At 42.7% G+C, this 20,715-nt stretch overlaps 1 protein-coding gene across 3 annotated transcripts; it reads right to left on the bottom strand.

Annotated features, from left to right (window-relative positions):
• Nucleotides 1-2,931: 2,931 nt before the first annotated feature.
• Nucleotides 2,932-17,046, bottom strand: mapk6 (mitogen-activated protein kinase 6). 3 transcript variants are annotated; one of them, XM_003458191.5, is made up of 8 exons: nucleotides 16,833-17,046; nucleotides 12,051-12,957; nucleotides 11,614-11,931; nucleotides 6,923-7,067; nucleotides 6,362-6,526; nucleotides 6,030-6,225; nucleotides 5,733-5,850; nucleotides 2,932-5,362 (listed from the first exon to the last, which is right to left on the bottom strand). In XM_003458191.5, the coding sequence occupies exons 2-8, from the start codon at nucleotides 12,285-12,287 to the stop codon at nucleotides 4,265-4,267; spliced, it is 2,277 nt and encodes a 758-aa protein (XP_003458239.1). In that variant the 5' UTR covers nucleotides 12,288-12,957; nucleotides 16,833-17,046; the 3' UTR covers nucleotides 2,932-4,264. The 3 variants fall into 3 exon arrangements, with proteins under 3 accessions (XP_003458239.1, XP_025764540.1, XP_005463231.1); XM_025908755.1 differs by lacking the exon at nucleotides 16,833-17,046 and adding an exon at nucleotides 15,252-15,461; XM_005463174.4 differs by lacking the exon at nucleotides 16,833-17,046 and adding an exon at nucleotides 13,747-13,895.
• Nucleotides 17,047-20,715: the final 3,669 nt, after the last annotated feature.

Raw genomic sequence — 20,715 nt, 5'->3', positions numbered from 1 at the left:
CATTACTGGAGAAGCAGCCAAGCTGGATTGTATTAATATGAAGTGCATGATTCAAGTCAGAAGTACTGCAAATATTTGTTCCCCTCCTCCATACAGTGTCTCCCAGTTTGAGGAGAATCTGTAACTGTGATGTCAAAGCTTAGAAACGACACATTGATATCAGTGGTCGGGACAGGCTGTAATTTTGGCCAGAGTCGAAGCTTTCAAAGTGGCGACGTCTATATTTATAAAGGCACTTTGTGTTCTAACTTTAGTGACCAGTGCTCCGCACAGCTCTGGTCTGAATATGGACACACATCCTGACACCGTGCAGCCATAATGAGCAGTCTCGAGTTGTGGCAGATAACTGCCGGAAGCTTTGTCCCCGCGTTTGTTCAGCCCCAGTGCAAGACCTGCAGCCAGTGCCAAGCAGGTCACCGCTTTTACACGAGGTATTTTAGGGCTCGCCGTTGAAGGAAATTCTGTGGAAGCTTAAGCAGTTCCTCATCTAGGAGTTTTAATTGGCCTCCCAGGAAAGAGAATAGCATTCATGACCTTGAATTAAGAGGCGATGTGGTAAGCTACTGTCAGCTGATGAGTGGTGAGTTGAGCTGCTTATCTTGGTGCTGCTGGATTTTATTTTTAACCTGGTGGCACCTGACAGGCCCAGGGCATGAGGAAGACCTCGGGTGGGGAATGACAACAGAGAGGATCAACACATAAATCTAGGCAAATATGAAGCTGCAGTATAAAGAAAAAAAATATTGCAGAGGGAAGATGTGGAATAAGTACTGTCGTAGTGGAAAGAGTGCTTTCCTCAGAGTGTTTGGCCTACATTTGGTTGTTGGGCACGCCTCTTACTCTTGCACTTGATGCAAATCAGGTGTTGGCTTTCATCTCAGTATTCAAGCAGGGTTTAATCACAGTGGCTGCGTCTTGTGTCGTTACTAGGAAGGCAGAAAAACAAGACAGAGCTGGCCTAATTTTTTCGCAGCAGGAAGTAGCTGCGGTGAAAAATCCAAGCCCAGCTGTAGCTGATTACTGAGGGACAACCGGTTCCAACCTTTATACCACGATTCCCCCCCTCGCTCTCTAATAGTTAGATTACTTTAAAATACAGACTCTCGCCTGCTCAGAGGACTGTGCACACTGTAAGGCAGTATTAAAGCAGTTTGCCCTCAATAGGCAAACAGTAACATATTAAGAGAAGCCTTGCCACTCAAAACAAACGCATTCTAGCCAAGAGTCAGCAGAGGCTCATGAGCTCTGGGTTAGAGACGTGCTTAACTGGGTAAAACAGCTTCTGCGTGAACAGACTTTATATTCTTCACTTCACTTTGTGGATCACATTTAACAATGTTCAAATGGGGATTTCAAGTAAAAGGTTTTACATTTGATTTTATAAAGAGAAAGTGTATTGGTGTGTACTGTGACCTGGGAGGGGCTTTTTACCCTCTAAGGGTGACTCAGTACTGTAAACCAGCAACACAAGCACTGCACAGAACAACTCATATCAACACCAAAAACACACTTTGAGAACAACCCACAGAGATTATGTGTGTGCAATAGTGTATTACAGTAACATAGCAGTGCCGGGTATCACGGGACAGCCTGTCACTCAATCAACCTCACACCCAGTGCTCTCCCTCTGCAGTGTAATGGAGGAAGAACCGCCGTTTACGCAGCATCCCTCACGTCTCTTATCTGTCCCTCGCTACACCACCACACTCCTCTTCCTCTTCCACAGACAGGCAGTTTCCCTGTGATATGCTCATCCAACTGTTGTGCTCAAGTTCTATAATTGTTTTTTACAATGTTCATGTTCATGACTTGGCACGGAGTGGCATCGGCAGATTTTGACAACTAGATAAACTGTTCTGCATGTGATGACATACACAGTGGATTAATGCTGCCATATTTTGGAGAACGAAGCGTTTCTACTGCCAGAGAATAAATGAATAAAAACTGGGAGGCGCTGTCACAGGAAGAGGATCTCCAGGCGGGGTTTCTCCCAGTCCCCAATGCCTGCACAGAATCTCTCCAGGTAGTTTAATTAAGATGTGAATTGTCTCCGTTTTCAGCTCTTCAATAAACTGGAAGTACCCTGCGCAGCTGGGATAGGCCTCAGCTCCACTGTGATCCTGGACTGCCTAAGCAGTTAAGAAAATGGATGACTACAAGCTGTAGACAACCGTGTTTAGCGACTAAAACATTTTCCAATGCTAAAAGAGAAATGCCCATTCTCGTGCACAAGTACTAACTTGTTTAAAAAGATTTGGCTTTAAGACAAAATCATGCCATCCAAGAATAAGAACCAAAGCATCCCAATCAGCCCATTGGTTGATTAAAACTGACTCTACCTCACTTAGTATCACTGCCTTTAATGTGAGCCAGACAAGCTTGTTTTTGCCCATTTATAAGCACGATTAAAAAAACATGCATTCCTGGACACATTTTAGTAGACCCACCCCCCAAAAATCCAAACCACCCTACTATCCTGCATGATTGATGTGAAAATTAACTGTCAGAGTGACTTTGACAATGTCACCACACCCTACAAAAACCTATTATTTCTCCACAGTCTGATTTCATCTCATCAACTTGTTCCCTAACAGGAAGTTTGGAAATGTAGTTATGCTGCGTCAGTGTTACAGAACAGGACTGCAGAATGGAAAAGTACTCGTCGTGTAATCCCACTCGCTTCTCTGTAGCATTTTATATGAGAAGCAGGTGGAAACCAAGTTGGCAGCTTTGAAATATGGTGGTCTCAACCAGAGCTACATTTAGCTGGTGATTCAAGTCCCGTGTCCCCAGCACTTCCAGTGAAATCCAGTCTGCTTACTTGGACTTTAAAAGTGGCACGTAGATTTGGCGGCACGTCTTCTCCGACAAGAACCAGGTTTTTGACGGGGCCCATCCCAATCAAGAACAAGGAAGAGAAGGAGGCCAAACTCTCTGCCAATAATTTTTATTGAGATATTTTGTAGAACAGGGGAACCAATGATTACAAAAAAAGTCCGTAAGTGTTCTACATGCTACACCTTAACCTAATTTCATCATGCTTGCCTGGAAAAAGTACATAGAAATTTAACAAACAAAAAACAAAGTACAATTAAAACTGACGTACATTATACTCACCGTTAACTGTACCTTTCTCTTGCCTCCATGCACGCAATTTTATTTTATTTTTTTACATCTGGATAAAAAAAAAAATTAAGACTTTTAGGCGCTTCTTTAAACCATAAAATTATTTTTTCCACTAAAGACAGAACGCACCCATTTTTTAAAAAAAGAAAAAAAAAAAAAAAAGATATCCATTAGAACAGTATTGATGGAAAATGGAAAGCCTCGACTTCAACATAACACATGAATATGCATCCTACCTTAAAACAAAAGAACACTTGCACGCCCGTATAGTGCCAAAAATGAAAATGGAAGTCTGCTCAACTCCTCAAATCTTCAATAATCACATTGAAATAACACATTTCGATAAAATAAATAGCGCACATTTTGCTAGAAATAAATAAATGATTACTGAAACACCTCACTATGTTAATTGCTAAAGTGAGACAGATTTCATCTACGCGACCACTTCATTTCATGGTATGAGGATGGTCATGTGTGTAAAGCACTAGTGCGGCTTCGAGTGTCTCTCGCGGCTGTTACCTTGAGGTAGATAACACATTTACATTAACGCCTACGATAATGGTTGCTGCTGGCATCATGTGTCAGATTTACAGTATGAAAGGGTTTTCAAGGAAGCTTTCTTCAGGGAAAAAAAAAAAAATGTCAGAAGGTCAAAAAATATTTTAAAAAGAAGGAAAAACAAAAAAACATGACGAACAAGACACCCCATCCCAGGAAAGGCTGTTTGAGAGCACTTTAAAACCCCACAGCAATGTTAGCGTCTACCTTCCTTCTTTATGTCACACCCAAAACGGCCAAACTTCATCTCTTAAATCCTCTATCCTCATCCTCCCTCCTCTAGATACTTCTTTCCCGCTCTCCTTTCATCTACAGTACTTAAATGTGCGAGTGACATGCCAGTATAGCAATGAGGGTGTAGACATTAACCCATGAAGGCCTGGTGATCAAGGCTCAGAGTGATGATCAAAACTCTTTAAATAAAATCACCCTTTTCGACTCTTAAAAAAAAATAATAACCATAATAATAACAAAAAAAAGGTATGAAATGATTCAAGTACAGTATACCATATTATTAAAAAAAAGCAACATAAAAACAAAACTGCCTAGATTTTGCACTGTGAGGAAGATATACATTTCCTTAATTAAGATGTTTGAAGATGTTGCTGTATGTTTTGTGGGCAATTTGTGGGGAGCATTTGACAGCGCAGGGGGTGAGGGACGCCTGGATGGATTTTAGAGGCAAGTCATCAGTGCTGTCAAAGCCAGGAAGGGCCAGAGAGTCCAGCTGCATATTGAGCACAATCTCCGTGCTCCTGTCGAGGAAGCTCTCGTCTAGCTCTCTCACCACCGGGGACCCAATCTGCGGGCTGGCAGTCTCGGAGACGGCTTCCTCCCTCCGGCTGAACAGGTGGTCCAGGTAGCTGGTGTAAGGGCTTTCCTTCTGGAGGTGGTCCTCTTTGCCAATGTCCCAGCACGCTTCATCTATCAAAATGCCGTTCTCTCCGACCGTGTCCCCAGAGCTCTCCCAGGGGCGAGCAGGCCAGACACAGTCCCCGCCGACTACTCCCAGCCCTCCGCCACCTAGCTGGGCGAGATTTACCAGGCACTTCTCCTCCTTCTCCTGACTTATGGACTTGGACATAGAGGTTGAGCGAGGAGCCTCGAGCTGGGAGACAGAAAAGTTGAGCTCGTTCAGGAGGCCCACCTCATTCAGGAGCTCCACATCGTTGAGCAGGGTCACCTCCTGACAGGGCTCCGGCTGCAGGCTCAGCTTGATGGTGCTGGCAATGAAGGAGTCAAAGTCAAAGCCCTGGTTCTGCTGGCTCTGAGGCTTTTCCGTCTGGTGTTTCTCTTGCACTTTGTCCTTCTCTACAGGGCTCTTCTCTGCCTCCTGCAATGCGATCTGAGCCTTTACCAGCCCGTTCTTCTCGCATTTGCTCTTGGACTTGCGGTCTGCCTTCTCCTTGCTCTGCTGCTCCTTCCAGTTGGAGAGGTCGATGATAAGCTTGGGTTCGTAGTAGTGGTTGACTTCACTGTCTCTCCAGATGAGGTTGTCCAGGTAGGAGGGCGACACAGCCTTGTAGTTACAGGTGTGGCTACACTGCAAGTCACAGTATTTGTTCTCGTGGTGGTCATCCTGCCAAGATCGCTCCAGTGGGAATGGGGTTGAGTAGTCGAAGGACGGCTTGTCCAGGAACTTCTCTCGATCTCCATCAGCATATTTACGAGGATCCACCTAGAAAGAGACAACAGCCACCTTTCAGCATCTGATAATTTAAGTCAGTACTGATTTAAATCTAATTTAAATTAGTAAGGAATGAGCACACTTGCACCCAGCTTTTATCAGACATGGATTAAGCCTATCCAAACAAAAATACATGAAAAATTCAAGGAAGGCCGCCTCTGAAATAATGTTTATTTATGTTAGCAATAAAGCTTAATCCATGAATGGGAACCCGGCCTTAAGGCTTTTATTGATGTGTACCGTTTTAAGATCAACTCAATACTTGCTTCTTTGCCAAGCGTTTAATCATCCTTAAGGTTCTTAAAAAGCAGTGAAAACTGTTTTGATAGTAGCTAGAAAAGGTTTGTCAAATATAACTCACCTGGACGACCTCTTCGTCCGTTACATCAGAGAGTGCCCTTGGGTCAACCTGAACTTCGTCTGGGTCATGGGTGCTGTGCAAGTGCCAGTCAGCTTCTGAGAACTGGCTCTCATGATACCTAATGGAGTAAGAAAGAGAAAGACTTCATTAGCAGCAGTCATAAACAGACTGTAAGTTTGCAAATAAACTCTAGTCGAACAGTAAGAGCTGCTCACTTGCAGCAAGTACAGCAAAACAAATTCTGCTGAAGTTAATCCCAAGAGAATATGTGAGAGGGAAATAAGTGAGAAGGCACACCTGTCACAAGTGTGGCTGTGGCTCTGGTCCATGAGCAGGATATCATCTACCTCATCCTCAATGTGAAAGGGGTGCAGAGACACAGGCTCATCCAGGGGGAACGAGTAGTCAGCCATATAGGGGTGTGCCAGGGCCTCTTCCGCAGTCAGACGATCCATGGGGTTAAAGGTCAGGATCTTCTCCAGGAAATCAAGGGCTGTAAAGGAGAAGGACAATGAGATTATCAAGCTGGAAATACGAGATGTGATCTATGAAGTACACGACCATGACCCTGGGTTCATGAGCACTTCATAAGGCTCCAAGTACTTCTGATTATTTAAAGTGGTACTTACCCTGCGGACTGACATCAGGCAGCAGTTTGGCCAATGGTGTGTGAGGCTTGGTCATGTCATTGCGGATAAAGACGGGAATTACGCTATGGAGCTCCTGGCGGTCTTCGTCTCGTAGTACAGGGATTGACTCCAGGATCAGCTGCATCTGTTCCAGTTCATGGGCTCCTGAAACAGCAAACAGAAATATTATGGAGTTTCTTAGAAGAGAACCCATGACTCAACTTCTGCATGACTGAGGGAGTTTGAGTGAGGCAGCATCGATTCCCATGATCTGCTTCAGATCATGGGAATTGAGATTTCATTTGCCTTGTGGTCAGCTCAAGGCTGTTTTAGCAAGAACAGTCTCTCCCTGCACCGGCCGAATACGCAAAGTCACACAGAAAGAAAACCAGACTGTCTGGTTTACCATGTGTTTAACAGACTTAATGACTAACAAAATTAGCATATGCGTCATCACACCTATACTTGACATTTACCTCCGTCACTTGAGCCACCTTAAAGACTGGTTTTAAACAAGGTGTTAGGAGTGAGTCTGACATAACAAACTGAGTCAACATTTACCTGCAAACAGGGTTTTCCCTGTGAGCATCTCAGCAAAGATGCAGCCAGCAGCCCACATGTCGATGGCTTTGGTGTAGTTGTTAGGAGAAAGCAGCAGGCGAGGAGATCTGTACCACTTTGTGACGAGACCTTCAGAGAGATGGCCCTGTGATGGTGGGAGACCAGAGATTAATTGTAACCCCCTAAAAAACATACATTACAGTACTGGAAAGTGTGCAGCATCATCATTATGATGATGATGATGATGATGATGATGATGATTGACCAGTTACATTCAGTTTGTCTTCATTCACAGATAAGATGCTCATAAGTCTGCAGTGATTCACAGTAAAAGCTATGATTACCCTTATTTCATGTACCTCCTGTATTGCCACACAATACAGGTAACAAGAGATGTGACACTATCATGTTAGTCTGTGCTAAACATTCAGAGCCCTGTGCCATCTCCTTAACAGCTGTACTCTGTGCTGGTCACGTACACCACCCAGCATACAAAGACCCCCTGCCCAAAAAAGAAGAGACCAATGAAAAGAGAGGAGATCAGACATGCAGGCCATGTCAGCAGTCTGAGCAGGATAATACCCCACTGCCACTAACCTGCACTCAAACAGTGCCTGACTAGTCACAAGGCCAGGAGGGCACTAAGCATAAAGGAAGCTGACCTCTGTATGTGTGTCTACACACTCATTGGGGGGAGGGGAAGTGGTAAAACAACACCCTTGCTGCGCTCTTTTTCCCCCCACATGCAGTGGTAGTTTGTGGGACCAAAATGGACTGCTCACCACCGAGGGAGGCTCCCATTTCTGCCCAAATTTAGCCACAAATACTTGATGTCATGCTATCCTTAAGTGCCTGCAAGCCCTTGTTTTGATTGGGACCTATAAACGACACGACATGTATTCCTTCCTACAGGTAACCAGCTAATCTGTCTGTCTGAGAGAAGATTGTAAAGAGGTGGGGGGAATTAAGAGATAGTCCGGCACATAAACAGGTCATACCTAGTGACTAGGACCAGAACCCATTCTGAGAAGCAGCTGGTAAAGCCGACCTGTGCGATTGTGCTTATGGGGGAGAAACACACACAACCAGCTTAACAGAGAATGTAAATTAGGTTAGCTTGAAAGAGTCATTGCGTAAGGACAATGCGTAATGGACTCTGAACTAAAAGGAACAGATTAAAGTTTGCCTACCAGCTAAGTGCATAAAGTGCATTAGGTGAACCTTCCAGCTCAATTCTTTTACAGATTTCAAAGCGGGCCATTCACCATAAAGACAGACAAGCAGGCTTTATAGCATTAACAATGTCAGTACCTCCAGCAGCAGCTGGTGAATAACTTAACCACCGGATCTACATCAGCTCAAGCTGACATTTAATGATTCACAACTAGGCCTTGCCATGTGACAGGCTGCGGTTAGTTAGAGCAACCTCAAGCAGGTTTAACCAGATGTCAGTAAAGGTGGCTTCTGGAGAATCAGAAAGATCCTCCCCCACCTCCCTATCCAGGATAAAGCTGTTGACTGAAAAATGAGTAATCAATTTTCTTGCCAAGACAGATTCACTTCAGAGTTCAACTGTCAAGTACTAAATGAGGAGGATGTGGGCCTAACAAATAAGAAAAAACATTTCCATCTGGATCTTTGGCTTCTCGGAATAATTTGTGATCTGCTTGCTGCAGAACAAAATTAAACTACTGTTTAAAATCAAGAAAGTACAGGGTGGAATAATTGAAACCAGCTCTCTAAAAGTCATTGAGCCTGAAGTCAACTTTGCTGCATTTATTCTGAATCTTGTGAAGTCTGGCACCAGACAGGCCCAGTGGTAGCTAAATAACTGGGTCAAGTATGCATTTTATTGCAGCTGTGGCTTAGAATTGTTCACTTGATGAATGTGTGGCAGAAACAAACCTTGTGAAGGTTTTTACATAACATTCCTAACAACGTCATGGCTATCATCTCTATAGCATCTCAAATTACTGAACTTTACATCAAGCCACAGGCAAGCACAGGATCCCACTTTTTCAATATTCAATAGTCTGGCACAAAACAGGCAAACAACTGTTTCCACAGCACAAAATTATGCGAATGTCTGACAAGTTTGCCACTTATTTCTGGGCGTCATAAAAAGACAAACCTTTAAATAGTTTGCCAAGCCAAACGATCTCTCAGTGATAAATCACAAGAATAGCGAAGACTAGACTGGATGTCACTTCTAGAGAATGTATTGTTGACACACTGAAACTGCTTAGCTTAGACACACATTAAAAATTGTTAAAGCCTCAGCAATTCTTGTTTAGAACTGTTAAAAGCTTCTTTGACTGACTTGTGGTTCAGCTTAGTCCCTAGCTAAAGGGTGGGACAAGACTGAAAGCGAACGCAGGCTTTAGATCAGCTTCAAATAAGGCTCTGAGCAAGGCTCCCACAACGAGACAAAGGGCTGGCTGGGAAAAGGAGGGGAACTGGGGTTGGAAAAAATGGATGAGTGCACGTGAATTTTTGTCATTCTTGAGTATGGGCCACTATTAGGCGAGACCTCAAAGCTCACAGAGACAGAAACTGTTTCCCCACAGAAACAGGTAGTTGTGCTTAAAACAAAGCTATGTAGGATTATTAAAAGGCCAAAAGGGAACAATGAGCTGTTGATGTCATTTAGCCAAGTCATTATAAGAAAGAAAAAGCGTGGGAGGAAAGGATTAAACAAACGCCTCGTGAATGCACCACTGATGCATGAATCCAAGATCACATTACCGAAGCTAAACTAGAAACTGAAGTTCACTGGAAAAATAGAGCTGCTTTTTTTAGAAATGATGTTATTCAAATATGTTGCACTCCAGCACCCAACCACTGTGTCTCAGACCCTATGCTGTAAGTAGAGGTTGGTTGTGAAAGAGCATTTGCCCCCCAGTGAATGTGGCATACTGTCTGGTCAACAGTAAAACCAGCTGTTTTTTTTAACGCCTCCACGCTGTGCCACTGGGCACTGGTGTGTTATCTGGGGGTGCCAAGTTCCTTTTTAAACACGCCTCATTTGCTCTTAGACACTCACTTTAAATGAGTCTAGGAGCCATAAAAAGGTGGTTGGTAAAGATACTAGCTTAACTTTGCCCCTTGGTACAGCTATTATCACAAAAACATAAAAAAACCAAAACCAAAACACAGTAAGGAGAGCTTCATGGAAAACCAGTTAGTCAATCTGACTATAGTGTTTCCATCTTTGACAAAAACAGCAGTAATCTGCTGCAGTACTAAAGCACACAATAGTAGAACAGGAGCTCTGACCCCAGGCAAGCAGCTTAAGGAGGAAAAAAAACTTCTCTAAAGCAGCTGGCCTGCTACAGACACCAAACTGAAGCTCTCATTCCTCCCCAGCAACTATTACCTTCCTCACGCGCAGTGACATACTGTCTCGAAAGACATGACTCATATGAGAACAGTCAGAGCTGTAAATGTGACTACATGACCAAAACGCAGTAACAGTAAGCCAGTTATGGTAAACAAGGGTGCGTAAGTCTATTTCGAGGGATCCATTGTGGAGCAGGAGCCTGGATGTGTAAGGGATATGAATGAGACTGTACCATCCAGAGAGATCACCCATCACTTGAGCCCCATTTCCCTTCTGGGACTAATCCGAGACACATGCAAGCATCTGACTACCTTAGCACCTCAAGAAGATCCGGGGAGAGACACAGAGGGAGGGACAGGCTTCCCAACCTAGATTTCCTCACATTACACCACCATATGGCCATCAACTGGAATTTCCTCATCCCTTTATAAAGGTGACAGCAACACACAAGAGGTACACAGGCCTCCCACCTGGCTGCAATTACACAGGCTGATCTATACTCTTCTCACACTGAAGACAAAAACAGCTTCTTTATTGCTACGATTACATTGCTTCACAGAACAAAGGAGGTTTTATAGAAAGCATTAAAATGTGTGCATTCAACAGATGGCGTGCCAGCATTTGGCTTTCTAAGAGTGTGTTTACAGTAAGCATCTTTAAGAAACAAGTGAAAAGCCAGGAACAAAGAAAACAGCAAGGGACACAAATTTCTTCACTTCTAGTAGTCTCATGCATGAGAATTTGCTTATTGGAGCAATGACCTCATGCAAACAGAACTCATGCAAGGCATTCTCCTTTCAGATGTAACAAATACTCAATTTTTATTTATTTATTTTGTCCACAACAAATTTTTGCAGTCTCAAGCCTTCGTCAGTTTTCTCTGAAAGCTGATGGAGGCGTAACGTTGAACTCTTCCGGTTTTGTGTCATTTTGAAAACATTACCCTCCCCCCCAGCCCTCCACTGGAGATCCTATTGTAGCACGTCTTAATTAAGCCACATTATCATAAACTAATCTCCAATTCTTATCGTCTATACTTTTACATAATGGAAAAAAACATTTCCCATGGCTTTGTTTTCAACCCTCACTTATGAGAAGGGAAGGCGAGGCCTTACCTCAAGGAACCACATCCTGTCTAGTTTACTTCCTGCTCGAAAAACTGTGTCACCCTGGGGAGTACCACATTACTGGGCAATAAACATCTCGTGTCAGAGCAGCAGAGCACTCGTATATTGGCAAAGGGTTCACCAACGCTGCTATATTTGTTCTGCTTTGCGCTGTAGCCTGTGCTGCATTATAACCACCCATCATAAACCACAGCAGACCAGCAAAACTCTGCGATTGGGCTTACCTTGTGAGAGTAGTGAGGGTCCATAATGCGTGCCAGTCCAAAGTCCCCGATTTTAAGTACCAGGTCCTCCGTGTTGACAAACAGGTTGGCAGGCTTGAGGTCACGGTGCAGCACATTGGCAGAGTGGATGTATTTAAGGCCCCTGAGGAGCTGGTACATGAAGAGCCGGGCGTGATCCTCAGAGAGAAGGCCCCTCTCCAGTAGCTGACACAAATCAGTCTCCATGTACTCTTGCACAATGTAGACGGAGTTGACCTCCGTAAGAGACACCACATCCTCTGTTAGCCTGCAACCGTTGGGGCCCAACGTCTCAAACACCTAGTGCCATAAAAAGGAGGGTATATGTTGATCATGAAGTCTTCCCATTTTCTGTCATACCCAGATTAAAAAAAGATAGCAACCTTTTCTTTTGTTAAACTTTGAACCTGCCAACATACCTTGACAATGTTGTCATGGTCGAGGCGTCTGATAATCTTGATTTCCCGGAGGGCGTGCTTGACGCTCTGGGGGTCAGTCAAGATAATTTTCTTCACGGCTACACGCTTGTCACAGTCAGTGTCAACTGCTGAGAACACGAGGCCACTCCCTCCGTAGCCCAGAGGCTTCAAGTCCATGTAGCGAGAACCCAGGTCAAAGCCGTGGATGTTCATCAGTGACTCAAACTTCTCTGCCATAATGACTTTTTTTGTGGGCTTCTACACCAAGCTTCTGCTATCTCTAATGTTAGTCCTCTGGCCCGTTTCAAGCCCAATTTTCACACTTAACAGAGGAATCCCCCCCCTTGCTTCAGAGGTTCGGCTGACCCCTGTACAGACGACTACCAAGTCACCCCCTCTAGCTGTCACTGTCAGATGCAAGGTACTAATGTGTAGTCAAAGTTTCCTTCCATGTTGGGTAAGGAGAGAAAATTTTAAAGTCGAATTCATCCTCCAATCCTGAATGTGTGGATATATTTAAATGAATAGCTCTATGTAAACTAGTGTTTGTAGACGGCAAATGGAATGGTCTTTGAGGCAAATTAAAGCGCACTGGCACGATCTTAAACTATAAAAGCACGTAATTGCATCCTCACAGTGCAAATACATTCAGTGTATGACTGGTCCTGAGCAGCTTCATGTGAAATGTGCCTAAACGCACTGCTAATTCTTTTCTTTTTTTTCCCTTTTTTAATATATGTATATATATCTGTCTGTATAGTTTTCCTGTCAAGTCACGTCGTCTATAAAAATTGAAATGAGTCTGGCCTTTTAAGTCTCTAAAGTAATTTCTCAGCCTCAATGATCAGGTGGCTCAAGCTCGCCACAGTCGCAATCAAAACTATCCTCCATTTTACTTGGATATAACCTGAAAGACAAAGAAAAAAAAAAAAAACAAGAAAAATAAGTGCGAGAACACATGTACGGTGGCAGAGCAAACTGGGTTTAAGCCCATCATTTGACACATTGTTTCCGTCTTCTATGAAAATGTCTCACTCTGGAAGGCTGACATGTGTTAGGGATTTCCATTAAGCAACAAGCTGCCTCGCTCGGCCGGCTTTTGAACGCGGTGACATTACGAGAAGCTAACCCCTCCCCCGCTCCCAGCTCCAGTGAAACGCCTGCTAGTCCAGTTTCTAGGTATCGATCAAATTAAAGAGATAACATTTAGAAGCTTCACGAAGATCAGTATCCACGAGAGTACACGAATACTACACATTAAAGACGAATAACCGTGTTCACAGCGCCTACTTTTGGCCCTCGCCCGGTCTCTGTGACTAGCTTGCGGGGGACAAAAAAAAGCCAAGAATGGCAGAGTAACGGCAAGCAAGCGAGAGACCGCCGTCGATCTAATTTTGAACATAACCACGACAACCCTTTGACGTTAACATGAGCTAAATTATATGTGGAAAACAAATATCTCACTACATCACTCATTTTTTATACTTAAAAAACATTAAGCCAGCGAGAAATGTGCCGACAGCGCGAACAAAGGGGTCGTTGTTGGCGGAGGCTTCTGACTACGTGGTACAGCTTTTCTAGCGCTAAGCAGCACAAAGCCGACGTCGATTAAACGGCTCAAATAACAGCGAATCCTCAGCGAAACCAACATAACATATAAATAATCATCAGAATCTAGATATAACATGTTACTCACGGTCCCTGTTTGTTGCATTAGGCAGGCTATAGTTTTAATCAAACCCAGACGAGGTTTGACTGCGATCCGCTCCCGGTGCTATGCGGATCTGTTGCAATCGCCATTTAGGCTAGGTAGAGAAAGGCAGCAGCGACGTCACAAGGCCACCTTCACTGACTGTCGGAAATATGTCTACTACGACTACGAGTCTTCAACAAACAACAATTTCTTTTTACTTATTTGTTGTTTTCCCCAGCTTTTAGTTGCATAGTAGCAGATATTTGCAAATAAATATTCCTGATTTATTTTTAAAATTATTATCAACCCACTATTACATAGATAGAATTCTGTAATTATCTCTAGTTCTAATACCCTAACCCCACTCTGGGTTCACTGGGTTCATTATTCAGACAATAACATGCCCTAGTTTAGATGCAGTGAGTTGGCACTGCTTCATAAATAATGAAATTTAACTTAGATTATTTGCATTATTTCTAAAAATCACGAATTAATCACCTCACGTTTCTGATCATTTTTATTATCACAGAAACACAACTGTGTCATATTACTCATAATACATGTATTGATATTTTAGCAGTGTAATGAACAATTAAGTTGGTAAGCAACTAAAATGTCAGCAACTGGTGATTGAATTGGTTAAAATAAAAACACAAAAAACAATCTATTGTTTCCAGCCCAGACCTTTGACAGTCTTTATATCTCTATATTAAATATTATATCATGCAAATAGAGAGTTGTGGAGCTGTAAGCTTCGAGCAGTACTTGAATACAGCAGGAGTCATTCAAAACATTTGAAGTTGGAGTTCATTCCAGCTCAGTGTTTGTGTTTATAGACCAAGTGATAACAGCACTGTACCACAGGCAATAATACTTGCAGGAAATATGACCTCACCATCACCATCCTCATTATCACCTCTTGATGCATGCAAAGTTCAACCAGCCGTAACTGCAGGCCATTTTATAATAGACTAACCCCCAGAAGTAACAAACCTCTAGAAACAGTTTTTTTTGTTTTTTTTTGTTTTTTGTCACTTGTTCTATTATGCAACATAAAATGAGGATGCCACAAGATAATGGACCAGGAAGAACATTCTGTACCCATCCTATTTTATCTCCTATCTGGAAATCTGGGGGGTGGAAATACTGCATTATAACCTGCAGAGCAGATACAGCTGTTCATTTGAGTTGAAACACCTCAGTGCATCATTTGCTTACACTTTGCTCTTTAGTATTTTACATTTAAAATCTGAGTTGTCCTCCAAATAGAAAATGATTGCCTATTTATTGCCTCTCAGAATTTCTGTTGAGAACGCGTCATCCCTCTATTTTCCAACCATTGTTAAATTTTATTAAAAGCAGCATCAATAGTAAGAATGATATTATTTGTCTTTTCTTTGCAAAACGAAGCTGTTTTCTAACTTTTTGTTTCATTTATTATTATTTTTTAGTGACGCGCAGTAGTGGTCTTGTCAGTGACTTAAAAAAAATCCGGACAGGTCACTCACATGCGCCATGCGGATTTACTCCCTTTGGCACCGACAAGGTGTTTCTCTTTTAGCGGCCCGACGTCACATCAGATCTCCGCGAGGATTACACATCCCAAGGAAAAGAAGTGAAGAAATCAAATACGGCACTGATTTGATTCCCTCATTCTACGGATGGTCCCGCGGAGCGTCCGGTCCCTCCTCTCTGTGTGGATGCTGTGAATGGATGGAGGGATGGAGAGGGAACGGGTGGGCGGGCAGGAAGGAGCATCATAGCCGCAGAAGTCTACATCAGCATCCGCATGCAGACCATGTGAGTGCCCATGTGTCCGACAATGCGGCTGGCTCTTACGGGCCGGGGTGGGCTCTGCGATGGAGGACAGAGAGAAACTACATGCTGCCGGAACGTGATGCGGCTCGGTTACGAGTGAGAAGGAGAGAGAGAAATGTTGGGAAAGGACCTGATATAGTTCACCGCTGCTCTTAACATCAGATTATGATTGGGCTATATGTTATCCCGCCCATTAATGCTCCCATAGACGTGGAGTTATGTGAAAACGCAGTTTTATGAGCTATATTTTAAAAGCATAAAGATGCAGCTGAGGTGTTATTTATTTATTTATTATTTGTTGGTTTGGTAAATCTATTATTTATAGGGGGCTTTTCAAGAAGAAATGAGTGAAACTGCCCTTAGAAACCTGATTGACTGTGCTTGTAAAAGTGATGCAAATGTTGTCAAAATGATCCTTTATTTCTGAACCATCCTGTACAAAAAGATCCGGTAGCAGCTTCACTGTCTTTGCTCCAAGTCACTTCTGTTGAGCTGATCGGGCAGAAATCAGAAAGAGAGAACTTCTCTTTACTGGCATCTAGTCCTTTTGCACTTAACTCACTGATTGTGTGCAATAAAAAAGCTCCACTGAGAATAACGGGATGTGATATAGAGCTCCCTCGCCCCCACGAGTGCTCTTTGCTCTGTAGAGTCAAGAATGGAGGTCAGAAGATAAAGTCACATACTTTATCTTTCATGAGACCCTGCCCTCACGTTTTGATCACGTTGGAGACAGAAGATCCTGACTTCTCTTACTTAGTCATTAATGATATATCTCCACCACTCTGAGTCATTACACTCTGTGCTCCGGGCTTCCTCTCTTTTATCATGAGATATAAGAGAACTGTTTCACCAAGTCTTACACTGAAACATCTGACTGAGATGTTGGTATTTTACTTCTGTTTCTGCCACTGTCTTTTTATCATTGGCCCAACACAAACACAGCACTATTGCAGTTCATCAGTCTTGTTTGCTGTGCACAGAGTGTCTCATGTGTGGAAAATGAGTGTGTGCACATGCTGTCAACCTGCCTGTCACAGTGGTAAGAGTCTCTTACCAAAGCGCGCACTTTTACCTTTAAAGAGTATCCGAGTTTATCTCAGCTCCATTTCTGGACATTGCTATCCTCCTGCATGCATCCCCTGTTTTATTATGTTGAACCTGTTCTTCATTTATTCAAAGTCTGCACAAAAACTAAAATGTCCTCAGCTCCTTTCACTCTCAAGCTTGCTCATACCTTTATGAAAGACAAAAATCTTCTGGTCTCTTACCATGGCTGAAATTCTCCAGTGATGAATGGAGCAACATGGTGCCTGAGTTAATAGTCCATTCAGAAGAGTATGCTGTATGTCCGTCACTCCTAGTCCGAAAGGCAGAAAGCTTGAAAGACCCAGTGCACTCCACTGTCTGTTTATATGTGTGTGAATGTATTCTCAGAGCCTTGGCGGTGTGTTATCCTACTCCATGTGCCTCTGGTTGTGAGGTGGAGCTCCATGGAAAGTTAATATAGGCCAAGCCGGAGAGGGGAGGAGACTGCACTGTGTTTGGCTTGGCCTTAGACAGAGCAGTGTGTCAGACACATAGAATCCACCTTTCTCTGTCTCTCTCTCTCTCTCTGCCACTTTTCGTACTCTTTTCTCATTCTTAAAAAAACCCTGTTATTTTCAGATTTGCTCACTTTTATTTTGTAAAAAGAAAAAGAGTTAATTATCTATAGCCTGTCCTGAAATAAACTCTTGCTTCTAGGTAAGACACTCAGGAGTTATTTGTCTTTTTTTCTTTTTAAAAAAAAAAATCAATTTGCTTAAATGGGAGAAAACAGTTTTTGGTCACACATTTCGAAACTTGACTATCAAGTCATTGTTTGCAGACAACCAGACTAGATACATCTGCACAAAGAGACCCTTTTATGTGTGGGCATGTGGTGTATCCTTGGAAGGGGTGTCCTCTGGGTTTATTGCTCTCTTTCATTGTCTGTTTCAGTAAGGGTGTTCGTGAACTTGTGAATTTACAAATGCCAGACATGAGTTTCTGCTGATTCTATAGGAAAAATCATTTCCAGTTTTTCTGTTGCCCCACAAATCTGGTTTTGCCTTCCCTGAAACCTGCGTCTGTTCTCTGCCTAATCACAGCATCTCACTGGGTCTGCTACTTTCTGGCGGTGCTCCTTCCTCTGTCCTGTCTACTTGTCGTGCAGCACGTCCCAGTGTCTTGACAGGCTTGACAGGCTGGCATGTTTGGACTGTAAGGAAAGACGTGCATGCACATTTGTTTGATATCCAAACCAGACCGCTGCAGAGTCTGGACCAGCTGTATGTTATCAAAATATGCATGTGAGAACATGAGGTCAAGCTGCGGGTTTGGGGTTGTTTGCCTATATTTTGCTTTTTAAATTGTCACTTGTTTGCAAGGGATTAATCAATGGAGTGCGGTGCTTATGCTATAAACTTGTGCGCTGCCATGAGCATTGCCTGTGCAAGCAATGCTGCGCTCACTTGTTAAACAGCATTAATTAATTAATCACTGATTACCCTGCCTGAGTGCAGTGAAAAACCGTTGCATAGCACAGCTTACAGAAGCAATAAGTCCTGCTCTCGGTAGAATGACCAGCACTAATCTCTGATGCTTTTCACTACAGTGTCCTCTGTTATATAACAGTCTGCCTCACCGGAGCTCAAACTAAGGTGCAGAACGGCTCACGAAGGAGTTTCAACTCTCGCACCCTTGTAAATGACCATATGACCACAGGACGTGTACAGCAGCTATATAATCCATACACACTCTGTCTGATGCTGCGCTAGTCGGGTATTTCACAGTGTTGTGAAAGAGGCTGTGAAGTGTTTGTCATTGTGTCTCCAGTGCAAGGGGCAAATGTGTTTATGCAATGGCATGACTTGCATATCTTGACAGATGAGGTAGTGTTTCTGTGTTTTAAAAACTTTTTTTCATGTATGATCACTTTATTTCCAAAGCTTGTTGTGTTTAAATTGAACTGGACTTCACTGCTGCACTGCTGCTCAAAGGTAAAGCAAGCCAACTGTATTGAAAAAGCACATTTCATGCATAGAGGTAGTTTCGGGGTGCTGTATGAGACAAAAAAAACAACACAGAACAAGTCGACAAGTGCACATTTTTGAATTTAAAAGGAAAAAAGTTCAACTTAAAACCACATGGGGGCACAATAAAAAGAGTATACTTATATAAAACTGAACAATAAAAATAATAATGCACTGATGTTAGAAAATCCAAGTGTTTGTGAACTGTCTGTCTGTCTTCAGTCTGGATTGAAGGAGCGTATTTAACGACACTTAAGTTCATGTCAAGGACAGATGAGTTCACATCCAGCTGTTCAAACGATTTACTCCAGCGGGAGGTTGTTAGTGGGATGTGACAGTACGATTACGCAAGACACAATAGTGCCACCACCACTGGCATGAAAATCAGGCTGTTCTTTTTATTTGGGATAGTGTACTTTGGTTCAATTCTAAGATGAGACCACACCATGTGTAGCGTGTATTCAGTATCAAATCACTTTTGAAATTAAAAGATTGCAGAATGATATCTCTAGTGATTTTTAAATTAACACAACCTTCATTCATCATATCAACCACATGACCAAAAAGTGTGTCAGAATGAAATCTCTGCTTTGCGCGAAAGATAGATTTTGAATAAGTCAGAAACCAGAACTGCGTGTCTGCAGATTATAAATGTGCAATCTCTTTTTTTTATCAGCATATTTTCATTGCTGTATTTTTGGAAGCAAACAGTGAGATGAAATGCAAGGAGAGGAATAGACCATCTGCCTTTTCTTTGCTTTTCTCTCGCCATCTGTGAGTGGAGAATCCTCACTCGCAGGATTGCTGGGGGTATGATCCGTCCGCCTCTCTGATGTGATATAACCTGTTTTGTCTGCTCCTCGCCCGTCAGACAAATGACAAAATAGTACATTCTTGGGATACTCTGAAGTGAAATGATTAAGTGATCTGGCAGGTACACTGTGTGTATTGTGTGTTCTGTGTGCTTGATGTGATTGGATTTGTTTGTGTGGGGTCAGAGATAAAACTGGGTGTTTGGTGGTGATGTAAGAGGATCAGAGGCTCTGGAATCTGGAGGTTTCTTAACAGCACTAATGCAGAAAGCATTCACTGCTTATGAGTTTGAATCTATTCAACAGGTTCAGGTGAGACAGATTAATAAAAGTCACTGTCCAAACACTGAAGCTGTATGGCAGGATATTATTGCATAATCGTAATCAAAAGCAAATAAAAAGAGCAACCGCTGTATTGAGCAAGAGCATGTTGATTATTAAAAGATTAAAATAATTCCTCTAAATGAGCCGGGATTCTGAGTACATCATAAACCTGATACGTGGTTCATTTCAAGGTAAGTTGCTAAACGTTTGATGACACTTGAGTGGACAGTTTGTTGTTTTTCTTTTCATGGCAATAAAAGCATAAAGATTAGAAAACAAGGTCAAAGTCAGATGCTGAACATGTTTTACGCCACAGCAGTGCCAGAACAAATCCTGAAGGGGATCATAAAGCCGAGATAAGTCCACCCAGAGCATGCTGTCCACAGCACTACAACAGAAGACTGAGGGAGAGCTGGACTGTGATAACGATATGAAGTATGACACACCTGCGAATGAAAAAGCTGCGTTTAATATCAGATATCTCGATGTGTGATAATGATACAACCACACACCTCTGTCCCGTCACTGTCTTTTTACTGTCTACAAGGTCTTATTACTCATAATATTTGGGTTTAAAATAAGACCAAGGACATCCTGTGCCATCAGTATCAACTCTCTCCTGTCTCAAACTTCTGCATTCATCTCCTTCAGTGTGATGTTTTCATGTTTATGAGCTGAATCAGATGGTTTTCTAAACTCATCTATCTTATCTTATCTTATCTTATCTTATCTTTTCTTGTCTTTTCTTTCTTGTCTTATCTTATCTAAAATGTGTTTGTGCTTATTTATGCACAAAGGGGTTATAGTGCAGTTAGAAGACTTAATTTTGAATAATTACATAAGATCGTCCTTATCTTTCCTCTCTGACTTTCCAGCACACAGACGCATTTCCATTGTCTGACTTTAGCAATTCTCTCTAATCCTCGGCAGCCGCAGCATCAAGCTTCTTATCACACATCGGG

This window comes from Oreochromis niloticus, linkage group LG1, assembly GCF_001858045.2.
Source record: "Oreochromis niloticus isolate F11D_XX linkage group LG1, O_niloticus_UMD_NMBU, whole genome shotgun sequence".
NCBI classification, from domain to species: domain Eukaryota; kingdom Metazoa; phylum Chordata; class Actinopteri; order Cichliformes; family Cichlidae; genus Oreochromis; species Oreochromis niloticus.
Note: the sequence above shows the minus strand (reverse complement) of the source record. Positions and strands in the feature narration are given on the sequence as shown.